The sequence below is a fragment of the Camelina sativa genome, chromosome 9 (assembly GCF_030686135.1).
Source record: "Camelina sativa cultivar CO46 ecotype springtype chromosome 9, ASM3068613v1".
Classification (NCBI taxonomy): Eukaryota; Viridiplantae; Streptophyta; class Magnoliopsida; order Brassicales; family Brassicaceae; genus Camelina; species Camelina sativa.
Genome location: NC_141888.1, coordinates 6,824,818 through 6,843,737, shown reverse-complemented (window position 1 = coordinate 6,843,737; position 18,920 = coordinate 6,824,818). Strand labels below are relative to the sequence as shown.

General features: G+C 37.8%; 1 protein-coding gene and 1 pseudogene across 2 annotated transcripts; both read left to right on the top strand.

Annotated features, from left to right (window-relative positions):
* Positions 1 to 10,804: 10,804 nt before the first annotated feature.
* On the top strand, positions 10,805 to 14,277 carry LOC104710643 (uncharacterized; annotated as a pseudogene). Its single transcript, XR_015565955.1, has 14 exons — positions 10,805 to 11,038; positions 11,490 to 11,634; positions 11,758 to 11,825; positions 11,914 to 11,967; positions 12,064 to 12,147; positions 12,245 to 12,333; positions 12,412 to 12,492; positions 12,666 to 12,796; positions 12,987 to 13,028; positions 13,146 to 13,222; positions 13,309 to 13,399; positions 13,471 to 13,552; positions 13,680 to 13,752; positions 13,869 to 14,277. The product of XR_015565955.1 is annotated as an uncharacterized LOC104710643 (transcript).
* Positions 14,278 to 14,959: 682 nt separating this feature from the next.
* Positions 14,960 to 17,631, top strand: LOC104710642 (protease Do-like 1, chloroplastic). The gene is made up of 8 exons (XM_010427272.3): positions 14,960 to 15,509; positions 15,618 to 15,740; positions 15,917 to 16,088; positions 16,201 to 16,238; positions 16,591 to 16,789; positions 16,912 to 17,064; positions 17,169 to 17,303; positions 17,395 to 17,631. Exons 1-8 carry the CDS (start codon positions 15,073 to 15,075, stop codon positions 17,470 to 17,472), a joined length of 1,335 nt encoding a protein of 444 aa, XP_010425574.1. The 5' UTR covers positions 14,960 to 15,072; the 3' UTR covers positions 17,473 to 17,631.
* Positions 17,632 to 18,920: the final 1,289 nt, after the last annotated feature.

Sequence of the window (18,920 nt, the reverse complement as noted above, 5' to 3'; positions counted from 1 at the left end):
CTCGAGAACCCTCACTGGTCTCGCCTCCAAGGTCATGTTAGGCTGAAGATCCTCAGGAATCTTAGCGAACACCTGCTCACCCTCACGGAGACACTTCCGCAACATTGACACATGGAAAACCTTATGGAATGCACGCATCACCTCAGGTAACTCCAACCTATATGCTACTGGTCCAACCTGCTCAATCACTCTGAATGGACCCATATACCTCGGAGTCAACTTAGTCTCTGACAATGACCTGTTCGGACCCCGCAACATGACCATCTTGAGGTACACTCTGTCTCCTACCTGAAACTCAAGATCTCTCCTCCTCTTATCAGCATAACTCCTCTGCCTATCCTGAGCCTCCTTCATGTTCCGCTTGAGAACCCGAATCTTCTCTGAGGTCTCCTGAACAAAACTAGCACCAAACATGCTCCTCTCCCCCACCTGAGTCCAGTATAATGGTGTACGACATGGTCTCCCATACAAAGCCTCATAAGGAGCCATCTTAATACTCACCTGATAACTGTTGTTGTAAGCAAACTCTACCAAGTTCAGGTGATCTGCCCAATGGCCACCCCAATCCAACACACACATCCTCAGCAAATCCTCCAACGTCTGGATCGTCCTCTCAGACTGCCCATCTGATGATAAGCTGTACTCATATGCACCTTAGTGCTCATCTCTGCCTGAAATGCCTTCCAGAACACCGAAGTGAACTTAGAATCCCTGTCAGATACAATGCTCGCTGGCACCCCATGCAATCTGACTATCTCTCTCACATACTTCTTAGCTAAGACCGCTGCTCCATCAGTCTTCTTAATGGCCAGAAAATGTGCTGACTTAGTCAACCGGTCCACAATGACCCAAATAGCATCAAAGGTCCGTGACACTGGCAATCCCACAACAAAGTCCATAGTGATCATATCCCACTTCCACTCAGGAATGGGTAAACTCTTCAGTAACCCGCCAGGAACCTGATGCTCAACCTTCACCAGCTGACACACATCACACCTCGAAACCCAACTAGCCATATCCTTCTTCATCCCGACCCAATTATAGTACCTCTTGAGGTCACGGTACATCTTAGTCGCTCATGGATGAATGGACAACTTGCTCGCATGAGCCTCTCTCAGAATCTCCTGCTTCTACTCCTCATCCTTGGGCACACAAACCCGACCGTGCACCAAGATAGTACCATTATCTGAGACCTGATACATGAATTCACATCCTTAGAGGCATGCACCAGCCCCAAATCCTTCTCCTGAGCCAACCGCATCCTACTCAGAAGATCTGCTCTATCTACTGCTTCCAAACCCAACGGTTCCTGTGAAATAGCACACAAGCTCAAAGCACTGATCTCTCCCACCAGAGACTCCATCCCCTGCTCCTGAGCCGAAGCTACCCTCTTCCGACTCAGAGCATCTGCAACCGTGTTAGCCTTACCAGGATGATAGGCTATCTCCAAATAATAATATGCCACAAGCTCCATCCACCGCCTCTGTCTCAAATTCAGCTCAGGCTGAGTGAATATATACTTCAGGCTCTTATGATCTGTAAACACCTGTACCTTTGCACCATAAAGATAAGATCTCCAAATCTTCAGGGCAAAAACTACAGCACCCATCTCCAAATCATGAGTAGGATAGTTGCCTTTATGCACCCGCAACTGCCGCGAAGCATAGGCAATCACCTTCCCATGCTGCATCAGAACACACCCCAAACCAACTCTAGATGCATCTGTATAAACCACATAGGGTTCTCCCTGCTCAGGCAAAACCAACACTGGCGCAGTAGTCAACATCTCCTTCAGGCTTGCAAAGCCTTCTTCACACTCTTCTGACCAGACAAAAGGGACATCATTCCCTGTCAACTTACTCATAGGACGTGCTCTACTTGCAAACCCCTGCACAAATCTCCTGTAGTAACCTGCCAATCCAAGAAAACTCCTGATCTCTGTGGCATTCTGCAGTCTAGGCCAATCCCTGATAGCCTGAATCTTCTCTGGATCTACTGAAACCCTCTCAGCAGAAACAATGTGACCCAGAAAGCCCATCTCACGCTGCCAAAAACTGCACTTGCTCAACTTAGCAAACAACTTCTGCTCCCGCAGCTTCTCCATAACTGCCCTCAAATGCACTGCATGCTCCTCAGGACTCTTAGAATAAACCAGGATGTCGTCAATGAAAATGATGACAGACACATCCAGAAATTCCTGAAACACACTGTTCATCAATCTCATAAATGCTGCTGGTGCGTTAGTCAACCCGAAAGGCATCACCACAAACTCATAATGTCCATACCTAGTCCTGAAAGCAGTCTTCCTCACATCTGCCTCATCTATCGGTATCTGATGACAACCCGACGCCAGATCTACCTTAGAGAACCAAGTAGCACCCCTCAACTGATCCAACAACTCATCGATCCTAGGAAGAGGATACTTGTTCTTCACAGTGACCCGGTTCAAACCCCAATAATCAATACACAACCTGAAACTCCCATCCTTCTTCTTCACAAACAACACCGGCGCTCCCCACGGTGACACACTAGGACAGATGAATCCCTTACTCAATAAATCCTCTAGCTGTTTCTTCAGCTCTGCCATCTCTGCTGGAGCCATTCTATAAGGAGCCTTGGATAACGGTTTCGTCTCCGGTTCCAGTTCAATGGTAAAAGGATTCGACCGAGATGGTGGTAATCCCTGCAAAGACTGAAACACATCCTCAAACTCCTCCACTACTGGAATACCGCTAACCGTAGACTTCCCCACTGACTCTGGCATAGATATAGTAACCAGATAAGCCTCACGGCCCTTCTCGATCATATTCCCAGCCTGAATGGCTGAGATCACGAGACTCCCCGAAATCGGTCTAATACCCTGAAAAACCAACTTCCTTCCTGAACGCTCAAACTCCACTCTATCCCGATAGCAATCCAAATGCACCCTATGCCGATGCAACCAATCCATCCCGAGAATAACATCATATAGCTCCACTGGACTGATAAGCAAATCCACTGGCCACGACTCTCCTGCGATCTGAATATCAATTCCTCTAGCCCGTCCAATCACACTCAGGAACTCACCTCCCGCAACCCTGACAACTCCTGCACGCTCTCCAGGATCCCCGCTGATCCCCGCACACTCTGCACACTCTGGAGTAATGAAGCTATGAGAAGCTCCAGAATCAAACATAACATGGGACTTAAACCCGTCCACCAACAAGGTCCCTACATAAACCTCATGTGTTGAGAACCTAACACTTTATCACAGGAAAACATAAAATCTGAACCTACTAAATTCACAAAGATTAAGTACCAGAAATTATACATGTGATCGCCCCGGCACTGGTTCCACCAGTCTCTACTGTCGTGTAAGCACGTGGCGTCTGCTCAATCCGTGCCACCTGCTGACCTCCAGGCTGCACCTGCTGCAACGCTGCCACTGCTGCCGGCTGCAACTTGGGACAAAAAGGCCTGATGTGCCATGTCTCCCTACAATGATAACATACCCGAGGTCCTATCGTCGGAACACTCCTCTTGGGACAACTAGCAACCCTGTGATCCTTGCTCCCACAACCGAAGCAACCCGCACCACTAGGCTTCTGCGTAGCCTCCCACTTCCTCTTGGTTCCCTGAGCATGCCTACCGCCCCTGCTAGAACCACTCTGTTGCTGAGCCTTACTAGGCTGAACAGCTGGAGCTACCGCCACTGACTGTGCCCGAATATCCTCCTCAATCTCTGCTGCAGTCTCAACCAGCTCTACACGCGTAGCATAACTCCACCCTCTACAGTGAACTCTCAACTCATCACGTAGAGCCCTCAAAAACCTCCTGATCTGAGCCTCCTCAGACTCCAAAGCCTGACCCCCATAACAAAGAAGTCGACTGCACTCCAAGTCCAGCTCCCGCACTGACCGTGTCCCCTGGGACAACTGAAAGAACTGCACCTCCAACCGAACCAATGCCTCTCTAGGAAAATACTTGCGGTTGAACTCCAAGACAAAGTCAGCCCAAGTCATCTCCCGCTGCACTCTCCTAGCAGCCACTGATCTCCACCACAACTCAGCATCACCACTCAAATAGTAGACCCCTATGTCCACCCAAAACTCCTCAGGACATCTCAGCATATGGAAGTTACGTTCCACACTCGTCCTCCACGCATCCGCAACAGTAGGATCTGTACCACCCGAAAACCTCTCAGTGAACAGATCTTTTATCTCCTTGAGCATAGACAAATAACGTCTATGTGCTTCCACATCCGCAACCACTGGCTGCCGCTCCTCCGCCACCACTGGTGGCACTACCTGAGCCTGAGCCGGTACCACTGGTGGTAACTGCTCTAACACCTGTGCTAGCATAGCCGCAAAGTCAGTACCAGGGACTCCACCCGCTGGGACTCCCACACCCGAACCCGAGCATCACCGGCCACTGGAGCATCAACACCGCCCCCTCCTGCCACACTCACGGAATCCCTCGGAACACCCTGCGACTCGCCAACACCCTCAGCTGTCACACTCTGGTCCTCGGTCTCACTAACCACTGGGACTCTGCCCCTACCACGACCACGTCCGCGTCCACGACCACGTCTGCGTCCACGACCTCGACCAGCCACAGCATCCTCTCTAACCATCTGCACTACCATGAACAGAAGGCTAAGCAAACAATTTCTATTATAACACAAAAACATAAACTCACCGTGGAATCACATTCTCGACTCGAAGAGGATGTTCTAGGACTCCATGCCACACACAATTGACTAACTCACATAATCAATCAAGACATGCAATCCCAAACATCTACAACAGAAACCTAGTGAACCCAAACCTAGAACCGTAAGGGCTCTGATACCAAAATGAAACGACCGACCCCTTTTTAAAAAAAAAAAATAATAAATAATAAATATAATATAATAAAATAAACTACAGCTAGTGGTCCCATACCCACTAGCCACCTAACCACAAACACATTCAACAGCGGAAATAACTAACCAATATTCAATAATAATCCAATAATAAAATATAACCATATTCCAACATAATCATTATCCAAAACAACAGGAATCATAGAACCAGCAACCTAGCAATGTTCTAATGACCCAACTCTAGCAACCTAGCAAATGCCAGACAACATAAAACCGAGTCCCTAGAACATCCTCCTCTTCATTGCCTTGATTCCACGATCATATTTTGCCTTTACCTGCACCACAAACACATATTGCAATGCATGAGTATTTTATAAACACTTAGTAAGGCAATCCTCCCATCTACTGGGCTATACACACAAGCAATAGAGTATCAATAACCAACACACAAAAACCAACAAACGACAAATAACAAACCAGGACTCAGCATCGACCGACGCCACACATGCATCGATCGATGCCAAATGGGGAAGCATCGATCGACACAGAAGCTGCATTGACCGATGCAAGTGTAACTTGCATCGACCGATACCCAATCTGCATCGACCGACACATGCTCGACGTAACACGAAAACCCTAGAGTTTTACGCGCCGTCCTCGCACTTGCATCGACCGACGCAAGATATGCATCGATCAACGCAACGTCGAGCACCGTGATTTCCCCGAAGCTTCTTGCCGGATCTTCGTTCCTACAACCACAAAACTCGATCCCAAGCCACAAGAAAGCTTCCTAACGTCCATAGCAACGAACTAACAAGCCTAACATCACACAACAAGCAGATTAAAGAATCCTCTAGCTTAGATAAGCCATGGTCATGCACTTACCTTTGCCACAGAAGAATCTGAACCTTAAACAAACAAGAACAAGCCTCTAGGAAGCTCCTACAACGATCCCAGCTACAGATCTCTACAGGAACGCCTCCAATCTCCCAGAATTCTCATGAACACTCTGGAACAACTTTTCTCTCTTTCTCTTTTCTCAAAAACGGCCACACAACCACGAATGAGACAAAAACTCACATCTAAGGGTTTTCCTTAACCCAAAACGCAGCGTTTGACTTAAGCCAAAACGCACAGAATTGAACATGCATCGACCGATACACCATCTGCATCGACCGATGCAACTCCCAAACCAGGATTCCGGTTCACGGATGTTACAGGATGACACAAAAATGTACTTCAAAAATGTTAAGATAGATTAAAAGAATATCTAACTTCTTCCTCAAAAAATTTCAATTCTTTTTGAATTCAAGTTTTAGATCCAGTTTTTGAGAGAGATTGCTAAGTGAATTTGTTTCCCCCTTTAAACAAATTCATTGTGGGAATCTTTGATTCTACAAAACAGTGCTACACGAAGTTGTCACATAGTCATCACATACTCCAGTACTCTCGTTGTCGACCAGCATCAACCAGAGCTGACCAAAAAAATTCAAAACTAATTATTTAATCTTGATTTATTTTTAGTAAATAATTAAAAAATTATATATTTTTACTAAGCATATAACAAAATTTACAACAAAAGTATGATAAAATACTACAAAAACAAATTATATAACAAAATATATTTTTTGTGGTATATTTTGTTATATAGTTTTGGTAGTATAAAAAAATATTTTTTACATATATAGAATTATTCTGATTGTAGACTAAATCTCCAATAAGAATATATATAACATAAAGAATATCTATAGCAAAATATATTTATTTTGGATTCTATAGCATTTAAAATATCTTTTAGGTTAAGTTTTGATTTCCGAAGATTTTTTGTGGATATTTAAGAAATATACATATAAATTTGTTTCAAAAATTTATGTTTTGTAATATTAATGATGATTTACTATTTACTAGATTGGGTCCGTGTATTTACGCGGGTATAAAAACGAATATGCGAAATTTTGAGCTGTATTTCAAAAGTCAATTTTATATTTTATTTAATTTATTAAAAACGGATTTAGAGTCACTTACTCGATCTCGTAATACAATTAAACTGTATATAACCCCATAATAAATTTTTATATTTCAATTCTATTTTACCTCATAATTAAATTGGACCAAAAATAAAATTTTATAGATAAATTAAAAAAAAATTACACAAAACTAGACAACTTCATAAGAAGTTAACTTTTTACAAAAATAAAAAAGAAGCTTTACTAATAGAAACAATTTAATTAACGGTGGTGTATTTTTATAAACTATTTTGTTATGAGACAATTTATTTGTTTATAAGAGGTGATTATCTACAATCCTTTTCTTTTTAAGATTAATAATTGACTATATAATTTCTTTAGTTATGGTATCATATTAATTAATTGTATAATTTTTAATAACTTTTCTTTAAAATTCGGTAACGTAAAATTAGAAATACTATTATTTTTATATACATATGTATTATAATTATTTTTTCTATTTTAATTTTTTTTTTAATTCTTATAATTATTTTTTGAATTTAAAAATTTGTGAAACCAAAAATTTTATATTACACATAGCAAAATATCTAATCGATAAAATTGACATGTGTCACGATCACATGAGTTACCAACTTTGGAACCGAAACTTTATATAATACAAGGAAAATTATGAGGAATTTGTTGTAGATCAAATTTATTTATGGATGGAAGAATCCTCCATTGACTCTCACTCCGCATCTCCGGTATTGTGGAAAGCCACTCTTCGTATCATAAATGTCGCCTCGGGACACCTTGTTCCGGTATTATGCCATATTTTTCAGTTAATTTCATCTTCATTTTTTGCCATATTTAAAAAAATTTGTTAGTGTATCCTGAATTATGCTTAAAAAAAATCAGATTAATAATTTGTTTAAATTTAAATTGGTTCTTAAAAAAAAGACATTTAATTTAAGTAAATGAAATATGCTGTAAAAGATAAAGTAAAGAACAAAGTATGGATGGATGTATAAACTTATTTTACTATATGTTTATAACAAATAATAATTGCAATTAAATTTCACATATTTTTCTTATTAATTGCACATATCTTTTCATTAACTGCACATATTTTTCTATTAAAATTAGTAATTTATTATATAACTTTCCAAATAGATTTAGTCATATAATAGATTACTTTTAGTTTTGTATACTTTAAAAAAATATTAATTGCAATCCTTTTATTTTTAGAATTTTTGAATTTTTTCTATAATTTTAAAATAAATTTTATTTTCTCACGGTATAGACATCTATACTATTTATCTCACGGTCACTATAGATAAATAGTATAGCCAAGATCTAATGAGGCTTATTATCATATCTAGGTATGAGTCGTATAGCCAGAGCAGGCGATAGGAATACTAAGGCTACAGGCAGTAACATTTTAAAAGGCTGGTTAGTTAAGAAAAAAAAAACAAAATTTAATGCCAATTGCAACATATAGGAATCGAACACTGCACCTATTAGTGACTCTTAGCTACTTTAACCACTGGACTACAAAGATTCTTTGACATTTTTCGGCCGGTTATTTAGTTAATATCTTTACGGCCGCAAGCATGTGCTTGCCTTGCTTGGCCTCATGGCCGGCACTGCGTATAGCTAGTAAAAATGAGATAATTTTTTTTTTTACTTCTCTTTTAATAGTATAGATGCCTATTGAGAATGACGAGATGTTGGTGTTGTAAAAAAAAAAAATTTGAAATCATCACCAAAGTAATCAAAGGTGTGGAAAAAAATTGAATGGTATTATTTTGACAAGCTGAAGATACCACCAAATCGAATAAATCTTTTAAAAATAGAGAAGTTTGAATCAAGTGTCCAAAGCCTTATGATGAAATAATGAACAAAGTTAGAATTATGATATTGTTCCAAATATACTTCGGTATTGCTGTTCAAAAGGAATGATGGAAAATTCTTCTATTGTTTTGGGCGGTGAGTTTAACTTGAACAAATTGAGTACGTAAATTTTTTAATCTTTAGATACATTATGTACAAAATCCAAAAAAAAGATGCAAAAATCTTTATAATTCAAATATATCAAGTTAATTCACTAAATTTTATGGCACTATAAACAACTATAATAATAACGAATTTGACTATTCAAACAAACAAACATAAGTAAGAATAATTATAAAAATCTTAAGCAAATTTCAAAATAATTATGTGGTGAGTCAATACCTTATCATCAATCAAAATCAACCATAATCCATCCATTTATTTAGAATCATCAGTTTTAAAGAAGGGTAATTTAGCATGGATATGTCATCCAATTATCACCATATTCAAATGAGAAAAATCACGACACAATTATGTCATCCAATTATCTCATCTTCTCATGGTTCATGGACATTGTGTTAGTGCCAGCATTAACCTTAGACGTGGTTCCTTCATTACATCTCATCGGCTCAACAGTATCAGCACCAAATACTCCCACCATCTCATGGTTCAGAGACGTTGAACAAGTGTCAGCATTAACCTTAGACGTGGTCCCTTCATCACATCTCATCGGCTCAACAGTATCAGCACCAAGTACTCCCACCTTCTCATGGTTCAGAGACATTGTACCTCTCATGGTTCAGAGACATTGTACCAGTGCCAGCATTACCCTCAGTCGTGGTCCCTTCATCACATCTCATCAGCTCAACAGTATCAGCACCAAGTACTTCCACCATCTCATGGTCAGTTTTACAGTAGATTCTTCTCCAGCCTTCTTCAGCCATAAAACAAGACTGGAATCCAAGTTCAACGATAAATCAAGTATATGTTATTAGGCTCGGACCGGTCCGAAAAACCCTTAAACAAATATATTTTTACTTTTTGTTAACATTTTTATTTGATTGGAATATTTGATTAATTGTTTACTAAAAAAAAAAAACTCTAATCCTAGTTTTCATACTTACTTAAAAACCTTATTTATTATTTTTAAAATCTTTATTTATGATATTTATATATTTATATACTATTTTATTTGGTTCAAGTATAAAAGATTATTTGGTTTTAAACTTTTTCTTTTAAATTAGTTGGTTTTTGTGAATATTGATAACTTATATGAATTTTGATTGATTCGTTTTATAGTGCACCTATAAAACATTGCTTTTGAAGACATGTTATAGGCCCTGATTGGTACAAGACTTTTAAGACTTAAAAAAAAATCAAAGCATTGACAGTCATTTATTTACCAATCACACATTTTTTACTTTTATTTTTTTTATAAAGTTTTGTAATCCACTTTTTTTTTCTTCTTTGTTTTCTTAGATTTTTAAAACGTCAAAACCAGACTTTAAAATTAAACAAAAATAAAAGCTTTATCTTTTTCCCTCCCCATTATATTTAAAAGCTCTCCACAAGTTTATATATGTATTTTACATATTTTATTTTACCAATCAAGTTTTAACAGTTAAAATTTCTACAGCCAAAGCATCTACAACTAAAATTTTAAAGTCAAAGTCTTTACAGCCATAAGTAATAGCCGTTACCAATCGGGGCTATAGACTTATAAGTTTGATTTTTTTTCCGTAAGAAAGCCCGGAAAAGCCCAAAAATTCCTTCTAGCTCTGTTAAGGTCGGGTCGGACTTTGAAATATAGGCTTGAAAATATTTTAGGCCGGACCGGACTGGGCTCAAACATATGCGAACTTTGCGGATTTTAGGCCGAACTGGACCGGAAAGTCCGATTGACACCCCTAGATATAGTATCAGTTTGGGTTATAAGCTGCTAAGAGAGAAAACTAACCTTTGTCTAACAAACGAGAAACATCACCGGCCACATCATCGAGCAGTTGCAGTAATACAAAAGTAGTAATAAATTAGAGACCCATTAGAGAGATTTTGTGACATTTTGTTTCCCAAGTATTCTTTCAGTTTTATAACTAAAATTAATTATGTAAATTCCTTAAAATACGAATATTTTTTGTTTGTTTGAGAAACCCTTATATTTTGATATATATAGTCTTAATATAGGAAAATTGAAAGATTCAAACCTGTTTATCAAAAAGCAGAAGCGAGACAATCGCAGCTCTAAATAAGAAGCTCTCTCCTTCAATCATCGAAGAAGCTCTCTCTTCTCTCTCTGTCGCAGAATCTCTTTTTCTCCGTTGTAGAATATGGGGAATTCTATGCGCAAAGAACCACCGCCTCCGGTGGTGCTTGTCCCTCCGCTCTTTGATTATCCTCCTCTCTCCGCCCGTACTAGGTTAATCCTTCTTCTTCTCCGATTCGATTAATCGCTGTTTCTAATCACCATACGAATTCTGGTTGCAGAAACTTTTGAGTTCTATAGCTTGTACTGATACATGTATTTAGTGTGATTTGTGCTTTGATATAGTTGTAGTGTTAAAATTTGCTAGAATCGTGATATATTTGTTTCAATGCATATAGATTCTCGTTGGTTGCAGTAATTTTGGGATTCTATGGCTTGAATTCGTTGTTTGGTTTCGAAAATTCCCAGGTGTATTCATTTATGTATTGTGCTATTAGGAGAATTTTAGTGTACTACTCTGATACATTTATATAGTCTAGGCTTCTTTTAATGTTTGAGAATCTAGACATGATTTGGTATAAATTATGATATCTGATTTTGTTATACATATGAATGTGTGTATTTTGTTTGATTTTGAAGTATTGTTGGTGTTGAGATGATGCAGGATGTTGGAATCTTCATATAATTTGCTGTTTGGGAAGCTTGCGTTGAAATGTCTCTTTGAAGATTACTTTGAAGAAGCAAATAATTTCACGGCAAAGTTCTTGTTGAAGCCTATTGATGACCCTCATGTGGACTTGGTTGCATCTGTATCCATTTGATAAAACTCTTTTGTGTTTTTAGTTTATGTGTAATGATGCATTTAAAAGTATCTGTCTTGTGGATGAACCGAGGATAAGAGAAAATCAAAATTTTCCTTAATATAGTCGAAGGTTTCGGGCGCAGTAGATGGCAGAAGGGACGGAGATTTTGTCGGAAATGCAGAGTTTCGCTGGCAAAGGTATATATGTTAAGTTTTGTTTGAAAGATTACAAGTTGCTGTTGGAAAATTAGAATTCTGATCAGTTTGTTTTTTCTTAAATGTGTAGTGATGTTGATGATCCCCATACTTTTGTGGACCTCTCTGTGTCAACTTCAAATCCGTAAACCCCGTGCTACTTTTGATATATAGTGGAAGCTTATGTTCATTACAGTATTTTAATGTTTTGAAATTATTTATTTTGTTTGTCATCACTAAGGGTTCTACTGATGAGGTCTTCTGCTTACTACCCTAAATACGGAATTGGGGCATTTGCAGTCTACCCTTTGATTTCGAAAAACAAGTAAGTCATATTTAAGTGTATATGCTGTCATTTTACTTAAATTAGATGTTGTGCGACATTGTAATATTGTGAAGATGATTAAACTTTTTCTTTATAGTGGAAACCTATCTGAAGCATAGAGAATCATGGGTTTGAGATATGGCTCTCCGAATTTGTCTATCGGAGCTACTGTCACTCCTTTTTCTGGTGAGCACATCAAGTTTTTCTGCAAATTACTGTTGTTTCTTTTGGATACAATGCTGACCCTTCAATTCTTCAATTCAGCGAATAACGAATTGCCAAAACATGCATGGCTTGTAAGCAAGATGGGAAGGTTTACAGTAGGAGTGCAGTATGAGCCACTACGTGAGTTAGTACATTGTTTTATTTCTGTTGAACAGATTTTTAGTCACACATGGAAGCTATTATCCACGCATTATGTGATTGAAAGAAACTGAGCACATTATGTGAAGCTAGTCACACATTATGTGATTGAAAGAAACTGAGAATCAACAATTTGTTATTGGATTTTGTTTTAGATGGAAGCGACGATATGGCAAAGTACACAGACCAAAGAAACTGGAGTTGTGCTGCTGGCTATGGAGTAGGGTCAAAAAGCCCCTTGAGTCCTTCGTTTAACATTGGGATTGAACTAGCAAGAAGCTCTCAGGTCATGCTTTAAAAATCCATGTAGAAAAAACATGGCTGTTTTGCTGTCTTTATGCATAAGTCTTAAACCGAAACAGTTCCTCCACTTCTCATGGAACTTGACAAACTACCATATTACTTGTCCAATGGCATATCATCCATTTTTAGCATTCTTAGTCTTGCTGATTGTGTTATCCTTCTTGTAAATGCAGTTTATCGCTTCGTTCTACCAACACTTAGTGGTCCAAAGAAGGGTACGACTCTTTCAAACTAGTCCTATATCTGTGCTGCATCTATTACTAGTCTTCCATATATAAAGTTTACCTTAACTTTTGGCTCAATATGAAATGGACTGAATGGACTTGGAGCAGGTGCAAAATCCTTTTGAAGAAAACCAAGTAGTTGGAATCACAAACTACATTGATTTAGGTTTCGAGCTACAATCGAGGTAGTGTACATCTTTTAGTAAATATACATTTTAGCTAATGATTGTCTACACGGAAACATATCTTTATTTTTGTCTTAACATTGAAGGGTTGATGATTCCAAGAAACCAGACAATGCCGCAAATTCTTTATTGCAGATGGCTGCGTCTTGGCAGGCCAATAAGAACTTCTTGTTGAAGGTGCAGAATATATACCTTTCCGAGTTACTCAAAAAGAGCAGCTCAGTATATAATATTTTCAATTTTTGCAGGGTAAAGTCGGGGCTCGAAGCTCAACATTCTCATTAGTATTCAAGTCGTGGTGGAAGCCGTCTTTCGCTTTCAATATTTCAGGTATGCTTCCATAAACAATCTGGAGAATGTCGTGTTCTGTATGCAATAAATTCAGCAAAATCCAGATGAACATAGGTAATATAGGTTCTTGGTATTTGAACATGTTGTGCTCATTTTTTTTATGCAGCAACGACTAATCATCGGACTGGAAACGTTGAATGTGGGTTTGGTATCCGTGTTGATAACATAAGAGAAGCCAGGTCAGTCCATTTGTGACTAGTTTGAGATCAATCAAACCCTCTTTAGCTTTGATGGTTTCAAGGAAAAACAATATTATATGATCTTTACATTTTTTTTGAATTGTCTGACATTGCAGTTACCAAAGAGCTGATCCGAACTTTGTAATGCTGACACCGAACAAAGAACATTTAGCTGAAGGGATTGTGTGGAAAACGGGGAAGAGACCAATGTATCAATCCGATGTGGACTCCGAGAATTTCAATGAAGTGCCAAAAGAACTAAGACCGTCCCAGAAGATTCTCTAAACTTTAACTGTATTTTTTTGCACTTTTTATCTACTAGAGATCGACCAAGTCACGTTTCTAATAAGTTCGCGTAAAAGATTCTAGATATATAGAAATAATAGAATAGGCTATAGGAATAACCATTTACTCCTATGGGAGTAGGATACAAGTTCTAATTTTCTAGTGTTCAAGATTAAGGGCGGCTAATCTGGATTTATGTTCGTTATTTTCATCTATATAGGTTGTTTGGTTCTTTTCTAAGTTTTAATATTTTATAAGAAGCAAAATCATATACTGATTTGGTTTTGTTTCGGTTCGGTATTTTGGTTTGATGCATCTCTTGATTGGTTTGGTTTTATTAAAAGATAACTTACAAATAAAAGCAATGATTTGATATTACAAATTATACAACTGTTTAACATTGTATGATTTTCTTCTACTCCTCTCTTTCACTTTAGTGATGTTTTAGCAAAATAATTTTGTTTCATGTTTAGTGATGTTTTCAATTTTCTATGCAAAAATTAAATGTATAAATTAAATGTATGTAAGTTGTTTTGACCAATCATATTTTACATGGTATCTTTGCTGTTGGCTGAATACATATTATTTAATGATGTTTTTATGGAAAAGACGTAAATTAATGTTCTTAATTTGTGTGTAACAACTAAAAACATTAAACATCACTTATAATGATGTTTTTTTCACCTATCTTTTTTTTTATGATTAAATTATATGACACTTTTTTAAAATATTACCTTTTAGCTATTTTGATTATTCTTTTGTTAGATACATTTAACTATTTTATAAACTTGATACAAATAATTATTTCAAAAATACGAATCTAACAATCTAAAAATATTACATATTTTAAAAACCAACAATTTTGGTTTAACTATTTCGGTTCAATTTGGTTACTTCCGGTCCCGTATTCAAAATTGCTCTTGCTTCCCGAAAATATTTTTATTATTTTCAAAGGTTAACATTTTTTTAATTAGAACAAAAAACAAAAAATGAAATAAAACAGAGGCCACAATCCCATTGTCCAGAAACAAAGTAATGGCGACGACGACGAGTTGTTCGCTTCTCCTTTCTACTCTCTTCCTTCACTCTCCTCCTTCACCTCAACTCTCCAACTCATCTTCCTTCTTCAATCTCTCTCCTTCTCGATCCTCTCCTCCGACTTCGATTTCTCTCAACCCAATCCGATCCAAACGCTATTTTCGAATTTTCTCCTCCAAGCTTCCACTAAACGACAACAACGGAGACGATGATGCTCTTCTTCTTACTCCGTTCTCCACCGTTAAACCTTTCTTCCTCCTCTGCACCTCCGTCGCGTTGTCGTTTTCTCTGTTCGCCGCGTCTCCTGCCGTCGAATCCGCTTCGGCGTTTGTAGTCAGTACTCCCAGGAAGCTTCAGACTGATGAGCTCGCGACTGTTCGATTGTTTCAAGAGAACACTCCTTCCGTTGTTTACATCACTAATCTCGCCGTCAGGTAATGAATTTACCGATTTTGAATCTTGATAATTGGTGAATTTCACTGAATTGGCATGTAATTTGAGGAGTTTTCTAATGTGATTTGGTTTCTCGGGGTTTGAATTAGGCAGGACGCGTTTACATTGGACGTGCTTGAGGTGCCTCAAGGTTCTGGTTCAGGATTTGTGTGGGATAAGCTAGGTCACATTGTTACCAATTATCATGTGATTCGTGGTGCTTCTGATCTCAGGTTAGTTATGTTGAAACTATTTGAGAATCTGATTGATTTGGATAACACTTGTAGTTGGTTCATTCAAGATATGGAAATTAGTAGTTGTGGTATCATGACTTTCAAAATGACTACACTGTTTCGTTGGATGGTCGTTTCGATGTTTGTTTAATGATGATGAAATTGAATGATCTCAGGGTCACTCTTGCTGATCAATCGACATTTGATGCAAAAGTTGTTGGATTCGACCAAGACAAGGATGTTGCAGTTCTACGTATCGATGCACCCAAAGACAAATTAAGACCTATACCTGTTGGAGTCTCTGCAGATCTGCTTGTTGGCCAGAAAGTTTTTGCCATTGGAAATCCTGTGAGTATATATGTCAGTGCTCTGCTTGTTGCTTTATATTGCTTGCTGGGTCAGACGGTCAGACCTTGTGTTTCCTGTATACATACACTAAAGCAAGAACCTTTTTGTACAGTTTGGACTTGATCATACTCTTACAACTGGTGTTATAAGGTATGCTAAATCTTCTTTGTCTTCTTCGATGTGTTAATTTCATTATTACGCTGGAAATGATTTACTTGTATACGAAAAGGTGAAAATAGATGATTGGTACTTGAGAATAAATATATTCCCTATATCGCCCCGCTTCATTCCAAATCGCTTTACTATTCATATTCTGACATTTTCTCTCCTTAAAACTGTAGCATAGTTTTGTGTATAATGATTTGTATGGTGGTTTACTAATAGATGACTGGTACTTGAGGATATACATATTCCCTCGCTCCCTCGTCATGTCGAATGACTTTACTATTCCTTTTCTTTCCTTATAACCCTTAGCATGTTTGTGTATTTATGATTTGTACAGTGGTTTGCGAAGAGAAATTAGTTCTGCTGCAACAGGTCGTCCAATTCAAGATGTGATACAAACAGATGCAGCCATTAACCCTGGTAACAGCGGAGGACCTCTTCTAGATAGTTCAGGAACCCTAATTGGTATAAACACAGCCATTTATTCTCCTTCTGGTGCATCTTCTGGAGTGGGCTTTTCGATCCCAGTTGACACCGTGAGTTCTCTCTCCTTTTTTTTTCCCCATTGCTAAACCCGATCAGAGAGAGTCTTATTCTATCCTTGAATCCACTAAAGGGAGAGTAAAGTTGTTTTGAGCTCTGTTTCTCTCATGTTCAGGTTGGTGGCATTGTTGATCAGTTGGTGAGATTTGGTAAAGTCACGAGACCAATCTTAGGTATCAAATTTGCACCAGACCAATCTGTTGAACAATTGGGAGTAAGTGGCGTGCTCGTCTTGGATGCTCCTCCAAGTGGTCCAGCTGGGAAAGCCGTAAGATCTTCTTGATTATAAGTTTCCATATAACATATATTTCTCTATGTTCCACTCTGCGGTTTAAACATTAAAATGTGTGTGATGACGATTTTGTTCTACAGGGACTTCAATCTACGAAACGTGATGGTTACGGGAGACTAGTACTTGGAGACATAATCACGTCAGTGAATGGTACAAAAGTCTCTAACGGGAGTGATCTGTACCGGATTCTCGATCAATGCAAAGTCGGTGATGAGGTAAAATCTTAAAGTCCTAAAATCCGCATTTTGGTCAACTAAGTTTGTTCATCTGAGTGAGAGTTGTGACATTGTAATGATTTTTGATTAGGTGACCGTAGAGGTTCTAAGAGGCGATCACAAGGAGAAAATATCTGTAACTCTCGAACCAAAGCCGGACGAGTCTTAGAGAAACCTCGTTAAGAAGTAAATATACATAAAGTGTAGAAAAAAATGTCCGGTGGGTTATATTTTTGTATATCAAAATTGTTCGGAAAATAGATCGTCCGGTTGTGTACTTAAAATCTGTTTATATTGCATAACTGGAAATAACCAAAAATTGGAATGACTTGAACCGGTCTTATGGTTTGGATTAGTTTTATTTTCGGTTTAGACTTTAGAACTTAAACGTGTATACCCAAAAAAAGAATATTGAACCAGACAAAATGAGAAAAAACTCAAACCCACAATACCGTCGCCTGTGTAGTTTAAGGCTTTAAGCTTTGCAATGGTAATTTGATCATTCAAAGGTTAATGACAAGAAAAACAAAAAAAGGAAAATCGGCAAATGAAAAAACATCCAAAGAAAATATAAGATTGCTGAACAACTGGGGGAATCTTACTCAAATGTGATACAAATTATATAATATTAAGAACTATATAATTTTTTTTTATTACTATCATATTTTAGGTATATTAATATACCCAGCGTGCTCTTGTATCACGTTATAGAAAAAATGAATTACAAAGAATATCATTGGCACGTCAGAAAAATCGCTTCGCCACGTCAGAAATCGCTGACGTGTATTAAATAATTCAGCCGTAAAGCGCTACACTGGCAATGACGGCTGAATTACGCTGCGGCTGATTTAAAGAAAATTGCTGAGTTATGAACAAACAGCTGAATTATAAGCATAACTTAGCCTGTAGTTACGGCTGACCTATTGAAATATGTCTGAGTTATGAGAAAATGACTGAGTTTTGATCATAATCCAGCCGTAATTACGGCTGAGTTTTTACCGGATAGTTGAGTTGTCAAAAATTTGGCTGAGTTAATACTTCAACACGGCTGAATTAACTCTACCCGGCTGGCTGAGTTATTAACGACGGCTTAAGTATGAGATGTCGTTATGGCTGATTTATGTTTAAGTGTCATAAATCAGCTGTAATGAGCTGAATTATTGGAAAGCTCGGCCATTTTATGACTGACTTAGACCATCTCCAATGGGTTTCTCTATTTTTTTCTTTATAATAGAGAAACTCTATAATAGAGGCATTTTTGCTCCAATCCAACTCTATTCTTATCTCTAAAATAGAGATTGCTATTTTTTCCTCTATATATAGAGGAACTCTATTTTTTTCCTCTATAAATAGAGGAAAAAATATATATAGAAATATCTATTTTAGAGGTGAGAATAGAGGTAGGTTGGAGCAAATTTGCCTCTAAAATAGATTGTTATTTTTTTCTCTATTTATAGAGGAAAAAAATAGAGATGCATTGGAGATGCTCTTAGTAGCAAAAGATTAATTACTAGAATATCATGCAGTTACGGTCGACTTATTAAACGATAGTAATGAGTTACAGATTTTCAGTTGAGTTATGACATGAAACGACTGAATTTGGCAGCCGGTTTTTTG

What these genes read in the sequence shown, in the direction of transcription:
- LOC104710642 (XM_010427272.3), top strand. Translation starts at nt 15,073, where the DNA reads ATGGCGACGACGACGAGTTGTTCGCTTCTCCTTTCTACTCTCTTCCTT. An exon ending in ATCACTAATCTCGCCGTCAG is followed by an intron (nt 15,510 to 15,617) that starts GTAATGAATTTA and finishes GGTTTGAATTAG; the next exon opens with GCAGGACGCGTTTACATTGG. An exon ending in TTTTTGCCATTGGAAATCCT is followed by an intron (nt 16,089 to 16,200) that starts GTGAGTATATAT and finishes CTTTTTGTACAG; the next exon opens with TTTGGACTTGATCATACTCT.